Genomic DNA, 16,933 nt, shown 5'->3' on the forward strand with positions numbered 1-16,933 from the left:
TTGACACATTTATTTATTTATAAGTATTTTTGCAAAAGTGATCCGATTTGGGTACCGATGCGATTTGGGTACTGCCACCTTGCTGTAGCGGTAAAATGCGTTACCTTGTCATAATATATCGTCTGCAACTTACCATGTCATCAAGCGTATATTAGTGTTGAGAAATTTTAACCTTTACATCGATCTCGTATCATTTACCTGATGAATTTTAGTGAAATTCGCTCTAAAATCGTGTTGTCCTGTGAAATGGCGCGAACTCCCCGGAAGTGAAATCGAGTGCAAACTAATGTCCGGAACGTATGCATAAAAATATCCGAAACCGTGATAGCGGAACCGTGCCATTACCACGGTTACATACTTGCCGCTGTGAGCCACGAAAAAAGACTATAACCACTATGGTCACCGGTCAAATAATATTGTATAATGTGTCTCCATATGATGTTACCTGTTCGCTTACCTGTAGTCACGTACATGTGCGTGTACGCTATACGTTACGTTTCATACAAAATTATTTTTGAAATGACCCCTGTATTTGCTTGTCTAGGTCTCTGTCTCCTTGCTCCGTGCTAGGCCTACCCCAAAATGAGAAAGATCATTTTTTGAGAAAACAACGTATTTTTCTCACACAAACCAATGACGTAACAATCAATACCTGCTCACAAGAGAAGATAACTCTGCAATACACAAAGACGGAATAGCTTAATGTACATCCTGGTCTCATCATACATGTACTTACAATGACATTTGGAAGGATCGTTATATCTTATCTTCAGTGGCCCAAACTATTGAATAGTGTACAACGATGCATGAGCGTTAGTTTGCATAAATATAGCGAAGAAAAATTACTTGGTGACAGCAAAATATTTATTGTCGAAAGGATGTAGAAAACATATTTGTCTACGGTCAAAAATGGTTTATTCCCTTTAAACATTTACCTGCAATGCACGTACTGTGTGAAACACATCCACTGAATACTTGTGCAAAATACAAGGAGGAATTTGCGCTTGAAACAATATCATTTCTGCAAAAAAGATGATGTCGAACAGAGAATAATGTGGGTAAAAAATAGCAATGTTCCTATAAAACAACGAAACGTGCGGAATGGTTTGGTTTGGTTAAATTATGTGTTACGTCCTATTAACAGCTAAAGTCATTTAAGGTCGTGTCTCCGTGTGTGTTGTGTATGCATGCTTTCGTGTGTGTATGCAGGATACAGGGTATGTTGGTGTGCTTGCCTCCTTGTGATAGCGCGTATTTGATGCCGACTTTAAAGTGCTATCTCACTGAAATGTCAGGCCGAAGGCACAAAGCACAGCATTCCGCCCGGTCACATTATACTGTCTAAGGAAATGGGTGTGACAGACATACAAGTAAGATAAACATAGAAGACGTAAATGATGTATGGGATACGGTTGTCCTAAATTTGTAACATCAAAACGACAAATTGCGATTTTTGTTATCGGTAATCAACCTGTACTATAACTGGAATTGTTTCTTCATTTTTACTTTCGTCTTTTCGTCCTTCTTGTTAGATAAATCGTAAGTCGACCACCATAAGGTTCGGCAGGGGGAAAAGTGGTACCGTTGTACTTCACCAAACTACATCAAAACATGTGTAAAGATCTAGGTCTAACTCACGGTGGAAGATTCTTTGATAAGTTGAAAACATTTAAAGATATCACAACGCCAAACACGTCCTTAAATGACCCTAGCTGTTATAAGGACGTTTAACCAAATCAATCACAACTAAGCCAACGCCAGTTAGACGTGCTGTCTGATTTTATCGAGACTATTAATGCAAGAGAGTATACAGAAATTCAACGGAGGTTCACTTAAACAAAATTAAACGGAACGAAATCGACATACAAATGTACGACATACAAAATTTGATTTTGAAAGAGGTTGGACACAGTAATAAAACTTAAGAGTTTTGGCCCGGCTACAATCAGCAGATAAGAGAGGATATTTACGTCGTAGTCTGGCGTCTAAACTGAAGTGATACCGCAGTGTTAAACTCATTAATTACGACGACGACTTGGCAGAGGTTGCTTATCAAGAAAAACAAGTTACAAAACGTGAAAAGACGTCGACATCAACTTAAAAATTTAACCTGTATTGCAAAAGACAAAAATGAAATATTGTGTTTTTCGTGGGGTTTAATATTCCGAAACAGACAGGGTTATATGAGCACGCGTGCCTAGGGGGACACCACCGGGAAAGATCAGTCGATGGGGAAAAGACTCGAAAGACAGGAAGCAAAAAATCCAAAGTGCTACAATGGGGGCATCAGATCAATACTGGTCTTCTCTTAGTGGTCTTGAAAGAAAACAGTGACGAATTGTGCAGCGACACTACTAGTGTATTCCGGATTCATTTTAGCGGTTTCGGGTTCTTTGTTATGATTATTATTATGCCACCTCGTGTTCAGGTTAATGTTTGTTAAGTCAATATGTGCTTGTTATTAGATTTTCCTTACTAGCGCAAAACAAACGTCTTAGTCGCCATTTATGATAAACATGCAGTGACGCGAAACAGGTATATTTGTTGTGTCTTCAATGTTCCCTATATAGAAGACAAGGAACGAACCAACCCCAATTTTGCTGCGACAAAACAAACACCGCAGTTGTATTCGTAGTGCCATATTACACCTTTGCATCAAATTCCATCCAAATCAGACAGTATTCAAATTTTGACCAATCAGAGGGAAAAAACGGCGGCCATTTTGTTGAAATGTGAAACCTAACTTACGGAAGTGATCATTTTCCCATGATTTACCTACATACCAAATTCGATCGAAATCCGACAATATTTAAATTTCGACCAATCAGATGTCATGAAATAGCGGCCATTTTATTTAATCACAAAAAAACAGCGCAATTGTTTTGGTACTGCCATACATCACCTATATACCAAATGTCACCAAAATCGGACAATGTCTAAATTTCGATCAATCAGAGGCCGCCGTCCGTCTGACCAGTCGGATGACCGATCGAAAAACAAAAATACTCTTGCGCACCGCCTGTCATACACGAAAACTCATGTAAAGTTTCGTTGAATTCGGCCATACTCTTTTCGAGAAACATGTCGGAAACCTCGTCGACGTTACATTTTTATGACAACGATTTTTCAAATGTGTCTTTATATTGTTTCTTAAACCCTCTCAGGTGTCTTTTTGTACTTTAATATTTTGTTAACGTCACTTCTATTTTACTTGGATATTTTGAAAACATGTTCCTGTTTCCTGATACAATCTAGCTAGGATAACAAAATATCAATCATTCCTAATCAACCGTCTGTCTAGAGTAAATAAATTAGAATGATCAGGCTAAACTAATAAAAAAACGTTTTTAAATTTCCGAATATAGACACTCCGGTAATTCATTGTTTGCGTGTAAAATAACCCTTAATCAAACACAGGTTTATTGAATTAAACCAGTATTCATCAATACACTAGAATGCCCACTCGTTTTGTGAGTTGTCGTTACCAGGGACAATCGATATTGTGTAATGGCAATGTACGTGGACGTTTAACAAGTACCAGGTAAAGTCAATAGTCGAAAATACGTAGATACATTGTGTAATTCCAGTTTTCTATTCATAGTTGTTTGGGTTAGCATTCTCGAAACAGGTCTGTGATGACAGGTGCCAGGGGAGACATATACAACCTTTTAGTGTGGAAGCATCCTCGATATCCAGGGGTTAAGCTCACCTTCGCTCCCTGCAACCCTGGAATATGTCATAGCAAAATCGCAGCCTCAGTGTGCACCGCCTTGTGGATGAGATGAGAAGGTTAGTTTAATCATTTGATGTACATCAAAAGAATTTCGCAGTCGTTTAACGGTAAAACGTTTTGGCTTTGAAGTCGGGCATGACTTCTCTGAAATCTTCAAATGACCTATGACATATTCCAGGAGTGCAGAGAGCGAGAGTGGGCGTAACCCTTGTAGTGTCAAGGATGGTGTTGCAATACATTTTAAAAGCAGCAGATCAATCACGGTTTCGCCTATGTCTCCTAACTACAGGACACCAAAGAAGGTCCACGTTTCTGCAGCAGGTGTCCCGCTTATACGTTACCATATTGTTATTGTGCATTTCTGGTTATGTATACTTAGGGCTTTGTTAGAATTCGTAAACACATATGTATACTCATATAGGCTATTTCCTATACAAATTCGAGTATGACGATGGAAGAGCGGTAAAACATTTGGTCTGTATCTCGTCAACAGTCGGAAAATCGAGTATCATATAGGAAATAGTACGCCAGGAAGATATTTTTGTAAACGGCAAAAAACAACATTGTAATGATTGTTTTCTTAATAATTGTTTATCATTAAACAGGAAACATATGTTAGCAACTTCCTTCCCGAACGGTTACGTCATCAATGGCGATGTCTCCATGGTAACCGCGTCCTTGAATGGCTCTGATGATCAGATTGTAGTCCTGGCTACGGGTTACAAGCTGTACACGTGCTGAGTGCCACGTGGCACCCTTGTTACCACTAATCGTCCACAAAGAATCCTCGGTGCCGCCATTTTCCTACAATAAATATAATCAGTCTGTGATCAAAATGTATTGTTTAATACAACATTTATACCATGGTAAGAATTAACATCGCCATTATCGATTTGTCATCGTCCTCGTTCTACATTCTCGTCGTCTGTTTATGGTTTAACACGGCCATAGGAAGAGTTCTGGCCAAGGAGAGACCACCGAAAAGAGAGAGTAGGGAAGGGACAAAAAATAGATCTCAAAGGTTGCGATGGGGCAACATATCAATTTAATTTCCCCACGTGTCATTAAATACATTTGGTTTGTTTGTGTTTTACGTCCTATTAACAGCTAAGGTCATTGAAGGACGTGCCATGTTTTGATGGTGGAGGAAAGCCGGAGTTCCCGGAGAAAAACCATCGACCTACGGACAGTACCTGGCGACTGCTCCACGTAGGCGTGGAGGGCTAGTTGTAGCAGAAGTCAGATGCCTTAACCACTTGGCCACCGCGGCCCCTCTTTAAATACAAACGGACCTTGCAACACATAACTCTAAATAAAACAATTAATCATTCAAAATGTAAAAAAAAAATCCATATTAGAGTTTTAACTATTCTTCTAAAATATATATATATATATATTTAAAATGTTTAAAAAAAACACGTTTTTATTAATTACACGGAAAATGGCAAAGTGTGGACGATTTAAATTATTCTCTAACAAAATGTCACCCTGGTATATAGGCCATATGCAAATATAACACCAAAGTCTGTGCTTCCGTACCTGAGCAATAAGGTGGAGATCCGCTACCTGGATACCGTTCATATTGTACCAGAAACTGACGCAGTAGCGCTTCGTGTGGTCAACAGTGGGAGATACCAGGTCAGCCTTGTAACCAGCGACATAACTGGACGTCTCTAGATACAGGTAATAACCCTCGCTTCCTGTCAATATAGACCACACATGTCCTATGTCTTGTAATCAAATAAATGAGAAAACGATTTTCATTTCGGATTGAATTTTTTGTCAGACTTTGTCATAAAAAACATTTTGGTAAGGTTCCGTTTTAGAGTCGGATAAAATGACCTGTCCTATTTATTATAATCAATTCAATTAGAAAATGATTGTCAATTGGATTGGGGTTTTTTTTTGTCCGAATTTAAAAAAAAGAACAGTAATATAAAATGACCTGTCCTATTTCTTGTAATAAAATAAATGAGGAAACGATTGTCATTTCGGATTGGATTATTTTTTTCTGTCTTTGTGAAAAAGAACAGTTTTGTAAGGTTCCCTTTAATAGTCAGATAAAATATCCTGTCCTATTACTTGTAATTAGTTACATAAGAAAACGATTGTCGATTGTCATTTTGGATTTTTTGTTTTTGTCAGACTTCCGTTCTGTTGACATTACCTCACAATACTCACAACGGCCGGCTACACTCCCTGTGTAGGATTACCCTCTTGTTCATTGATATTACCTGGGGATACTCACAATGGCCGGCTACACTCCCTGTGTAGGTTTACCATCCTGTTCATTGATGTTCAGGTGTGTCAAATATTATCAAGTTCCGAGTTTTGATGGAACAGAATAAGCACAGAACTATTACCCCTAACGTTCATCTCTTTTGGTTTGAAATAGGCTAATTAAGTCGGAAATTCGTGATAGATTTATAAATTGTTTAAATCTTAATGATGCGGAGAGTGTAACTGAAGGTCTGTTAGCGTGTCTCCTGTAAGTGGGTGTGGGATATGTTAGCGATTCTCCTGTAAGTGGGTGTGGGATATGTTAGCAATTCTCCTGTAAGTGGGTGTGGGATATGTTAGCGATTCTGCTGTAAGTGGGTGTGGGATATGTTAGCGATTCTCCTGTAAGTGGGTATGGGATATGTTAGCGATTCTTCTGTAAGCGGGTGTGGGATATGTTAGCGATTCTCCTGTAAGTGGGTATGGGATATGTTAGCGATTCTTCTGTAAGTGTGTGTGGGATATGTTAGCGATTCTCCTGTAATTAGGTGTGGCATATGTTAGTGATTCTCCTGTAAGTGGGTGTGGGATATGTTAGCAATTCTCCTGTAAGTGGGTGTGGGATATGTTAGCAATTCTCCTGTAAGTGGGTGTGGGATATGTTAGCGATACTCCTGTAATTGGGGGTGGGATATGTTAGCGATACTCCTGTAATTGGGTGTGGGATATGTTAGCGATTCTTCTGTAAGTGGGTGTGGGATATGTTAGCGATTCTTCTGTAATTGGGTGTTGGATATGTTAGCGATTCTCCTGTAAGTGGGTGTGGGATATGTTAGCGATTCTCCTGTAATTGGGTGTGGGATATGTTAGCGATACTCCTGTAATTGGGTGTGGGATATGTTAGCGATTCTCCTGTAAGTGTGTGTGGAATATGAATAAACGGTTTACGCTCGCTGTAATAATGTCATTGACTAATCATACGTGAAAATATGTAATTAAACTAGAATAAAAAAAAATCTTTAAATATGCAGGTGATTACTGAAACAACAGCAATTCTCATTCGTTAAACTAAAATTATTAAAGTAACAAAACAGTGAATATATTTGGTTTCTGTATCATATTGAGGAACTGTTAGTCAATACAGTTCGCTTTCTCAGACTGGTCCCTGGGTCAATTGCTTTATTTGAAATATATCAAACAGATGATCCAAATAATCAGACGTAGCTGTTGCATTACGATTAAATGAAATATAAATATATTGACAACTAAAACAACGCATCACATTACATATCTAAATGATAAAATTGATCACGAACGTAACATTTTAAAACAAAAGGTTATTATGGAGAAAACACGCATAAACACAAGGACTGAAATACAAACAGCCAAAAAGATAGAAAAGGGGACATGGATAAAGAAAAACAGGCATAATCACAAGGACAGAAATACAAACAGTTGAAAAGATAGAAAAGGGGACATGGATAAAGAAAAACAGGCATAAACCCAAGGACTGAAATACAAACAGTCGATAAGATAGAAAAGGGGACATGAATAAAGAAAAACAGGCATAAACACAAGGAAAGAAATACAAACAGCCGAAAAGATAGAAAAGGGGACATGGATAAATAAAAACAGGCATAATCACAAGGACTGAAATACAAACAGTCGAAAATCTAGAAAAGGGGACATAGATAAAGAAAAACAGGCATAAACACAAGGACTGAAATACAAACAGTCTATAAGATAGAAAAGGGGACATGGATAAAGAAAAACAGGCATAATCACAAGGACTGAAATACAAACAGTCGAAAATATAGAAAAGGGGACATAGATAAAGAAAAACAGGCATAAACACAAGGACAGAAATACAAACAGCCGAAAAGATAGAAAAGGGGACAAGGATAAAGAAAAACAGGCATAAACACAAGGACAGAAACACAAACAGCCGAAAAGATAGAAAAGGGGACATGGATAAAGAAAAACAGGCATAAACACAAGGACAGAAATACAAAAAGTCGAAAAGATAGAAAAGGGGACATGGATAAAGAAAACCAGGCAAAAACACAAGGACAGAAATACAAACAGTCGAAAAGATAGAAAAGGGGACATGGATAAAGAAAAACAGGCATAAACACAAGGACTGAAATACAAACAGTGGAAAAGATAGAAAAAGGGGACATGGATAAAGAAAAACAGGCATACACACAAGGACAGAAATACAAACAGTCGAAAAGATAGAAAAGGGGACAAGGATAAAGAAAAACAGGCATAAACACAAGGACCGAAATGCAAACAGTCGATAAGATAGAAAAGGGGACATGGATAAAGAAAAACAGGCATACACACAAGGACAGAAATACAAACAGTCGAAAAGATAGAAAAGGGGACGTGGATAAAGAAAACCAGGCATAAACACAAGGACAGAAATACAAACAGCAGAAAAGATAGAAAAGGGGACATGGATAAAGAAAAACAGGCATAAACACAAGGACTGAAATACAAACAGCCGAAAAGATAGAAAAGGGGACATAGATAAAGAAAAACAGGCATAAACACAAGGACTGAAATACAAACAGTCGAAAAGATAGAAAAGGGGACATGGATAAAGAAAACCAGGCATAAACACAAGGACAGAAATACAAACAGCCGAAAAGATAGAAATGGGGACATGGATAAAGAAAAACAGGCATAAACACAAGGACTGAAATACAAACAGTCGATAAGATAGAAAAGGGGACATGGATAAAGAAAACCAGGCAGGGGACCAAGGACAGAAAAACAAACAGCCGATAAGATAGAAAAGGGGACATGGATAAAAAAACAGGCATAAACACAAGGACAGAAATACAAACAGTCGAAAAGGGGACATGGATAAAGAAAACCGGGCATAAACACAAGGACAGAAATACAAACAGTCAAAAAGGGGACATGGATAAAGAAAACCAGGCATAAACACAAGGACAGAAAAACAAACAGCCGAAAAGATAGAAAAGGGGACATGGATAAAGAAAAACAGGCATAAAACCGACAAGTGATTGTTGGTGAGACTATATTGCACACAACACACAATTGTGTTGTTTAATAAATCGACCGGTGTTTTTATTATTTTCTCATATATAATTTAGAAATTATTAGCCGGAAATCATTCTTGATGTAATTGAGACGAAATATCAATCACTATCGAGCAATTTAAAAAACGTTTTTAATTTGATCCATGTTCTGTTTTCTCGGCGTGCCTGGTGTTAACGAGACAACAGGTTAGACGCTATGGATGGACTGGTCAGTCTACAGTTTATACTGATGTAGTTACCGTGGCCGACCGTGTGGTCAGTGGTTGGACCAGTCCCTGTAGAGGGAGTCGCACCAGCAAAACGAGCCCAGTCCACGTCATCTGTTGTACTTTGCTTCCAATTACACGTGTCGACTTCAAAGCTACAGTCATACTGTGTCACACCTGGAAAATATGGAGGTAATTAGTACTGTGTCACACCTGGAAAATATGGAGGTAATTAGTTATGTGTCACACCTGAAATAAAGGGAGGTAATTAATTATGTAACACACCTAGAATAAAGGGAGGTAATTAGTTCTGTGTCACACCTATAAAAAGGAAGGTAATTAGTACTGTGTCACACCTGAAATAAAAGGAAGGTAATTAGTTATGTGTCACACCTAGAATAAAGGGAGGTAATTAGTACTGTGCCACACCTGGAATAAATGGAGGTAATTAGTACTGTGCCACACCTGGAATAAATGGAGGTAATTAGTACCGTGTCACACCTTGAATAAAGAGAGGTTTGGTTTTGGTTTGGTTTTATTTTGTTTAACGTCCTATTAACAGGTTAGGTCACTGAAAGATTTGCCTCCATGTATGTTTTGTTTGCGTGCATGTGTGTATGTGGGCCGGGGACAGGGCATTTGGAGTGCTTGCCTCCTTGTGATAGCGCGGATCTTATGCCGATAGAGCTATCTGACGACTGGTGAACGTACGTTAATAAAGGGAGGGAGCTAGTACCGATCAAGCGGGGGAAAAGTTGGGATTGTTACCAAACTCTGCATTGCCCCCCACCCGCCAAAACAGATTTACACTGTTGTATGGCTTGTATAAACTGTTATATGGCTTGTATAAACTGTTGTATGGCTTGTATAAACTGGTGTATGGCTTGTATAAACTGTTACAGTATATGGCTTGTATAAACTGTTGTATGGCTTGTATAAACTGGTGTATGGCTTGTATAAACTGTTACAGTATATGGCTTGTATAAACTGTTGTATGGCTTGTATAAACTGTTGTATGGCTTGTATAAACTGTTGTATGGCTTGTATAAACTGTTATATGGCTTGTATAAACTGTTGTATGGCTTGTATAAACTGTTGTATGGCTTGTATAAACTGTTGTATGGCTTGTATAAACTGTTGTATGGCTTGTATAAACTGTTGTATGGCTTGTATAAACTGTTGTATGGCTTGTATAAACTGTTGTATGGCTTGTATAAACTGTTGTATGGCTTGTATAAACTGTTGTATGGCTTGTATAAACTGTTGTATGGCTTGTATAAACTGTTGTATGGCTTGTATAAACTGTTGTATGGCTTGTATAAACTGTTGTATGGCTTGTATAAACTGTTGTATGGCTTGTATAAACTGTTGTATGGCTTGTATAAACTGTTGTATGGCTTGTATAAACTGTTGTATGGCTTGTATAAACTGTTGTATGGCTTGTATAAACTGTTGTATGGCTTGTATAAACTGTTGTATGGCTTGTATAAACTGTTGTATGGCTTGTATAAACTGTTGTATGGCTTGTATAAACTGTTGTATGGCTTGTATAAACTGTTGTATGGCTTGTATAAACTGTTGTATGGCTTGTATAAACTGTTATATGGCTTGTATAAACTGTTGTATGGCTTGTATAAACTGTTGTATGGCTTGTATAAACTGTTACAGTATATGGCTTGTATAAACTGTTGTATGGCTTGTATAAACTGTTGTATGGCTTGTATAAACTGCTTGTATAAACTGTCGTATGGCTTGTATAAACTGTTGTATGTCAAGCAGCTTGGCTGACAGCGTCGTACAAAAGAAACCTTGGATTTGACATGAGTTTTGACTACTTTTTGGTTTACATTGCCGGGCAACAGCACAACGGTAACTTGTTTCAATCTGGGAATCGTTTTTTAAAGAGTCACATCAAGAGCCAATCCAGATACCGCAGGCCTTGAAAAATAGTTCCCTGCGGTTGGCAACATCGACGGTAAAGGTATTGACTTTTGACTCTTGACACGTGATGCATCTAACTTGTTATCCAGTTAATAAAAAATAAACTACTTTTTGACTTAAAATGCAGAAGTAGATTCTTCAAACTGTAGTTGTTGACCACGGAGGTCATCGGATCAGTTACTGCCAGAAAATGATCAAAACTGGTGATGTTTGCTCGAGAAATAGTTACATTTGTTTAACTTGTATTTACATAAATATATATTTATAGTGTCAAGTAACAATCAAAACCTGTATATATCTAAACTTCTATTTATTTCACAACAATTATGTAACAAGTTATGTTAATTTATATTAATCACTCTTGTTGGACCGGCACGTGGTCGGGCGGTTGGCCCCATACCTTATCACGGCCGATCGGGGAATCGAACCCTATTTACCGTAGGTGTTGACAATGACCCGATGGACAGTTCATATTATTAGATAAGGTATGGAACAAATGCCTAATGTGTCACGCTTATAACAAAGGGAGATAACAAGGACTGTCTCGACTAAAATAACAGATTATTGATATGTTATCTCGTCTAGAATAAAGGGAGGTAGTATGTTAAGAAGCGTTCTATCGAAATAAAAGGATTTACGAGTAAGTTGTCAAACTGGAATCAAACTCACCGTCAACTTTCAGCGATATTGTTGCTTGGATAGTTGCTCCCGTTTTTGATGTCGCCGTGCAACGGTATCTTCCGGTGTCGTATGCATATACTTCCGGTATTGACAGGATATTTGGGTCAGTCGTAACGTCGTAGCGAGCGCTCATTGGAACGCCAATTTTCTCCCACGTTATAGTCTGATCAGGGGAAGGCGTTGTCAAACACGTCAGTTGTACAGGATCAAGAATTCGTGTGTGGTCGACAGCTCCGTTAATAGATGGGCCAACAGCAGGTGCCTTAGTGGTGCTGGTGTCGGGATGTATGCCTTGGAGACAGAAGCATATTATTATAAATGATTTATTTTTAAACTATTGAGTAGAAATGTTTTCCCTCCTGAAAAAGTCTGAGTCAGTATAACTTGACCGGGAGGAATGCTTTGCTGGGTGCCATCGGCATGGCACTTCAGTCAGGTAGCGCTATAAAATCGTCAACAAATCTGTGCTATCACAAAAAGGCAATTACACGAATAAACCTTGCTCCCTACACACAAACACGCATAAACAACAAACACTTTATCTGTTCATTGCACGTCAAACCCTTTCCAACCAACCAACAGTCATAATCTTCATTTTCAAACAATTGTTTAATGTGCGAATATCCGTCAGCATTCCAAATCGAGCAGGGAAGTTATGACATTTCGAACAGGCTGTTGAATATCTATCAACAGCTATGATAATTTAAGGACGGCCTCCCATGTGTGCAAGATGCATGCGTGTTTTAGGAGGCTGCGATATGTTCGTTTTTGTCTCCCCGTGACAGCGCGGAACTGATGCCGACTTTAAAGTGTTACCTCACTGAAACATACTGCTGAATACACCCAGCAGGACACCCGTTCTGGTCACATTAAACCGACAACGGGCGAACCAGTCGCCCCACTCCTAAATTGCTGAACTTTAAGCAGGAGTAACAACTACCATTTTTACAGACTCTGGTATGTCTCTGCCAGGGGACAGAACCCAAAGCCTTCCTCACAAGAGCATACGCTCAACTAAAGGCCAAAAGTGAGGCATTGTCAAGGGAGACATTAGGAAGAAGAAAGCTGTTTAAAAAGAAGAGAAAATATAAGATCCCAAATTTAGTCGCCTCTACGATCATGCAATGGGGGCAGAAGGTACAATTCTTACGCCCTACCTGCAGGGACACTGGGTACATAAGAACAAAGTTGTCAATATATTAATTATATTAAAGTTCAGTACGTATATATGAAATATTACTTGCATGTGTTGGAAACAGTATGTTTATATATTTGTCCCTTTTGATAGCGTGAACCCGATCCCAGCTTTATGATGCTACCTCGTTGAAATGCTATGAAAAGCACCCAGCGTAGTATTCCACCCGCTAAATCTCCAATTATGTTGAGATTACACAAGTTAACAAATAATTTCTATCGTTCGTATACGAACAAATGAAATTCCGACTTAAAGTTGTTTGCATAAGGATCCCAAAATAATATTCATATACAAGAACTCCCTCCCCACTAAAAAGGAACAACCAGGATTGGTTTTTTTATAAAATCTACACAGTTTTTTTGTTTTATACCGTCTAACCCCCAAATATCATGGTTATATAATGTCTATTTACTTAACAACAATTATGCAACTTGTATTAATAACTCTTATTGGCGCGCAGGTCTCTTAATCTGGTAAGAACCCGGAGGAAATCGAACCCCAGTCGCCTTGTTGAAAGACAAGTGCGTTTTCTACAACCTATGTTCGTGTATTTGCCTCCTAGTGATAGCGCGTCTCTAATGTCGACTTTAAAGTGCTATCCCACTGAAATACCAAGAAGAAGACATCCAACACAGTATTCCTCCCGGTCACTTTATACTGACAACAGGTGAACCAGTTGTTTCCAAAACCCCTTAAGCTGAACGTTAAGCAGGGAATAACAACTACCATTTTAAAGACTTTGGTAAGTCTTAGCCTGAGGACAGAACCAATAGCCTTCCTCACATGAGCGAACCTTCAAGCCTAATTTGAGGTTTTGCTAAGCAAGGCGATAGAAAATTAACGGTAGTTAGAAGTAGAGAGAAATATAAAGATCCCAAATATTGCAATTGGTACAGCAAATATATTTTGGTCGCTTGTGTCCCCAAGTAGAGTTTACGAAAGCAAATTCTCAATTCTCCAAGGAGTCAGAGTCCTGTGATGTTTCCGGGGAAATAGGCCTGCTGTTTCCCATGGGGGGCTCTTCTGAATCGGGAATTGCCCTCCGCGACTTCTGCGTAGGGAACATTGAAGAGACCAATGGTTTGATTTAATTTTGTTGAACGTCCGTGTGTGTAGTGTATGCGTGCTTGCGTGTGTGTATGTAGGAGACAGGATATGTTGGGGTACTTGCCTCCTTGTGATAGTGTGGATCTGATGCCGACTTTAAAGTGCTACCTCACTGTAATGCCATGCCGAAGGCACCCAGCACAGCATTACGCCCGGTCACAATATACTGAAATCGGGTAAAACCAGCTGTTGCCACTACCCTCAATGCTAAACGTTAAGCAGGGAATACCAACTACATTTATGAAGAACTTTGGAAGAGACCAAGAAGGATCTGCTGTCCCGATTGCAACGCTTGGGACCTTTTCATTTCATGCCTTTCCCATCTACTCTAATTCCTGCGGTGTCTCCCTAGGTACTCGTCCTCATATGAGCGTGGCTGTTTAGCCACAAACGAACAAGATACAGCATTCCTTTTAGTTACCAAACCGTCACAGATAGGAAAGACTAACATAGTGTATTTCTCAATGAACGATATCATATTTGACTGTGCACTTGGTTCACTCACCTTTAACCTGACAAGTGCAGTTCCTATCGACGATTGCCCCGGGGGGTCCAGCAGGTCCCGGCTCACCTTTCTGACCCATTGGTCCTAGTGCACCTAAAATGAATCAAAGTGAAATTCAAAGGAATTTTATTGTAATTAAACACCGAATATGCCTGTGTCGTTATAGTGTAACAGAGAAATCTGCGATACCACAATTCTGAATAGTTATTGAGATAATAATCCTTACGACAAGTATTGTTATTCGCTAGGTAATTAGTTTAGTTCTCTTTCGTAAAGTTAGCCACAAGTAAACTACTGGCAGGTACTGTAATTTTTCTTTTGCTTATAATCTAAGTAATCATATGTATATATATCTAAACGTTTTCGTCAGGTGGGTAAGTATGGATTATGATAAGTTCTTTTTACAACACCAATACAATTGCCAATGTGACGTTTCGATGACTAGTACGGTATGTACACTGTCACCTTCATCACACAAATGACCAGTGAAGCGTGTAACATGTGTACGAGTTGTCCATACAATCGATGTCGATTTCGGCTACGCTGGAAACGTATGTACAATAGTTGTTATATATGTAGATGTAGCTGAATTAAGTCGATTCAGTACATATATAACAACTACTGTACATACGTTTCCGGCATAGCCGAAATCGACATCGATTGTATGGACAACTCGTACACATTACACCTTTGTACGCATACGCTTCACCGGTCACATACCGTACTAGTCATCGAAACGTCACATTGGCAATTGTATTGGTCGTGTAAAAGAACTTATCATAATCCATACTTACCAACCTGAAGAAAACGTTTAGATATATATACATATGATTACTTAGATTATAAAATATTATTGGTTGTGTAAAAAGAACTTCTCATAAAAAATAATTTAATAATACGTATATCTATTTATCTATCGAACACATCGGGTATAAATGACTAGTAATACAGTAATATGTTCACCTCACCTGCACCCCCTACAGGTCCATCTGTACCATTTTGCCCCCGTGTCCCTACATCACCTGCTGCGCCTGGTGAACCCTTTTCCCCGTTTTGCCCTTTGAAACCGACCAGGCCCATATCCCCTTTTACACCTGCTGCTCCAATATCGCCTCCGTCTCCTTTTGTTCCCGGTCTACCTCGCACGCCATCTATGCCTTGAGTACCAGTACCTCCAGGGGCCCCGATTTCACCTGGTCCTCCTGGCTGACCTTTAACCCCTTCAGTTCCAGTTTGGCCTTGCCGGCCAACGTCACCGAGCTCTCCCCGCGATCCGGTGATTCCTGTTGTTAAATGTATATGTATAGTTAAGACGTTGTTGAGACTGCTAGTGGTAAATATATGTGTTATGTGGTTCTATATACTCATTGAAAATATTTGAAAATAGAAAAAGGGTTTCATGGAACTCTCGTGATTTTCGTTTAGCGTAAAAGTTTTCAGTTTAACGAGTTTTCCATGAACATTATTGTTTTAAAATTTAAAAAAAAAAAAGAATTTTAAACAGCTTTGTTGTAAATACAGAAACTTGTACAAACTAAAACAGGTTGAACAGGAGTTCCATAGGCCAAAACTGTTAAACATAAAGTGAAATTATTGAAGCTTACATAATCTATATTGTTATGCCGGATGGCTGGCTGTGTTCTTCAATAACAACACAAAGATCGTCCGAGTGTTCAGTGCAACCTTTTAATGGCGGTAAAACTCAACGAACCCCGGATAACCTGCTTCCGTGTCTAACATCAAATCCGGGGACCGGACCCCGATTTCCGGAAGAGGTAAATCCGCATTACACCACCCCCTTCCAGGCTCCTTTAGCTCCTGCTAAAGGTCAAGCTTGGTAGGCTGCTTATATGCCCGGCCGTAACGCTAGGACCGGGATTGTTCATCTGAGATGGTTCGCTGTGAACACATCCCAGTTGGCACAGGTGTCTTTGGCTCTTCCTCTGGTAAACTGGCTTTCAGCGATTGTTGGCTGTTCTGCGGCTCGTGGTGGTTTTCCTCTGTCCCGAACTTCTTACCCATGGTTGGAAGATGGTCTTCCTCAGCAATCGTTGGGAGAGAGGAGGTACCAAGATCATGCTTTATCTTGGTAACCCAGGCCGGGATGACCTCAGACAAATATTGTTTTAGCCGGCCATGGTGAAGAACTGAAGCCTTCTTGCGGCCACGGACCTCATACACGACCGGACCAAATTTCTTGGTGATCACAAAAGGACCATTCCAAACAGATTGGAGTTTCGGAGATTGTCCAACAGATCGTGATTGGTTCTTCCC

The 16,933-nt window shown here is 39.2% G+C and overlaps 1 protein-coding gene across 1 annotated transcript in view; it reads right to left on the reverse strand.

The window, feature by feature from the left end:
• Positions 1-4,287: 4,287 nt before the first annotated feature.
• LOC110452726 overlaps positions 4,288-16,933 on the reverse strand; it is a 35,025-nt gene continuing 22,379 nt past the window's right edge. The window contains exons 5-10 of the mRNA XM_021501372.1: positions 15,628-15,942; positions 14,660-14,752; positions 11,841-12,143; positions 9,264-9,407; positions 5,273-5,433; positions 4,288-4,537 (exon numbers count right to left, since the gene is read on the reverse strand). Of these exons, the coding sequence (XP_021357047.1) occupies positions 4,349-4,537; positions 5,273-5,433; positions 9,264-9,407; positions 11,841-12,143; positions 14,660-14,752; positions 15,628-15,942 (1,205 nt within the window). The 3' untranslated portion in view covers positions 4,288-4,348. The remainder of the gene's footprint in view (positions 4,538-5,272; positions 5,434-9,263; positions 9,408-11,840; positions 12,144-14,659; positions 14,753-15,627; positions 15,943-16,933) is intronic.

This window comes from Mizuhopecten yessoensis, unplaced genomic scaffold (assembly GCF_002113885.1).
Source record: "Mizuhopecten yessoensis strain PY_sf001 unplaced genomic scaffold, ASM211388v2 scaffold6857, whole genome shotgun sequence".
NCBI lineage: Eukaryota > Metazoa > Mollusca > Bivalvia > Pectinida > Pectinidae > Mizuhopecten > Mizuhopecten yessoensis.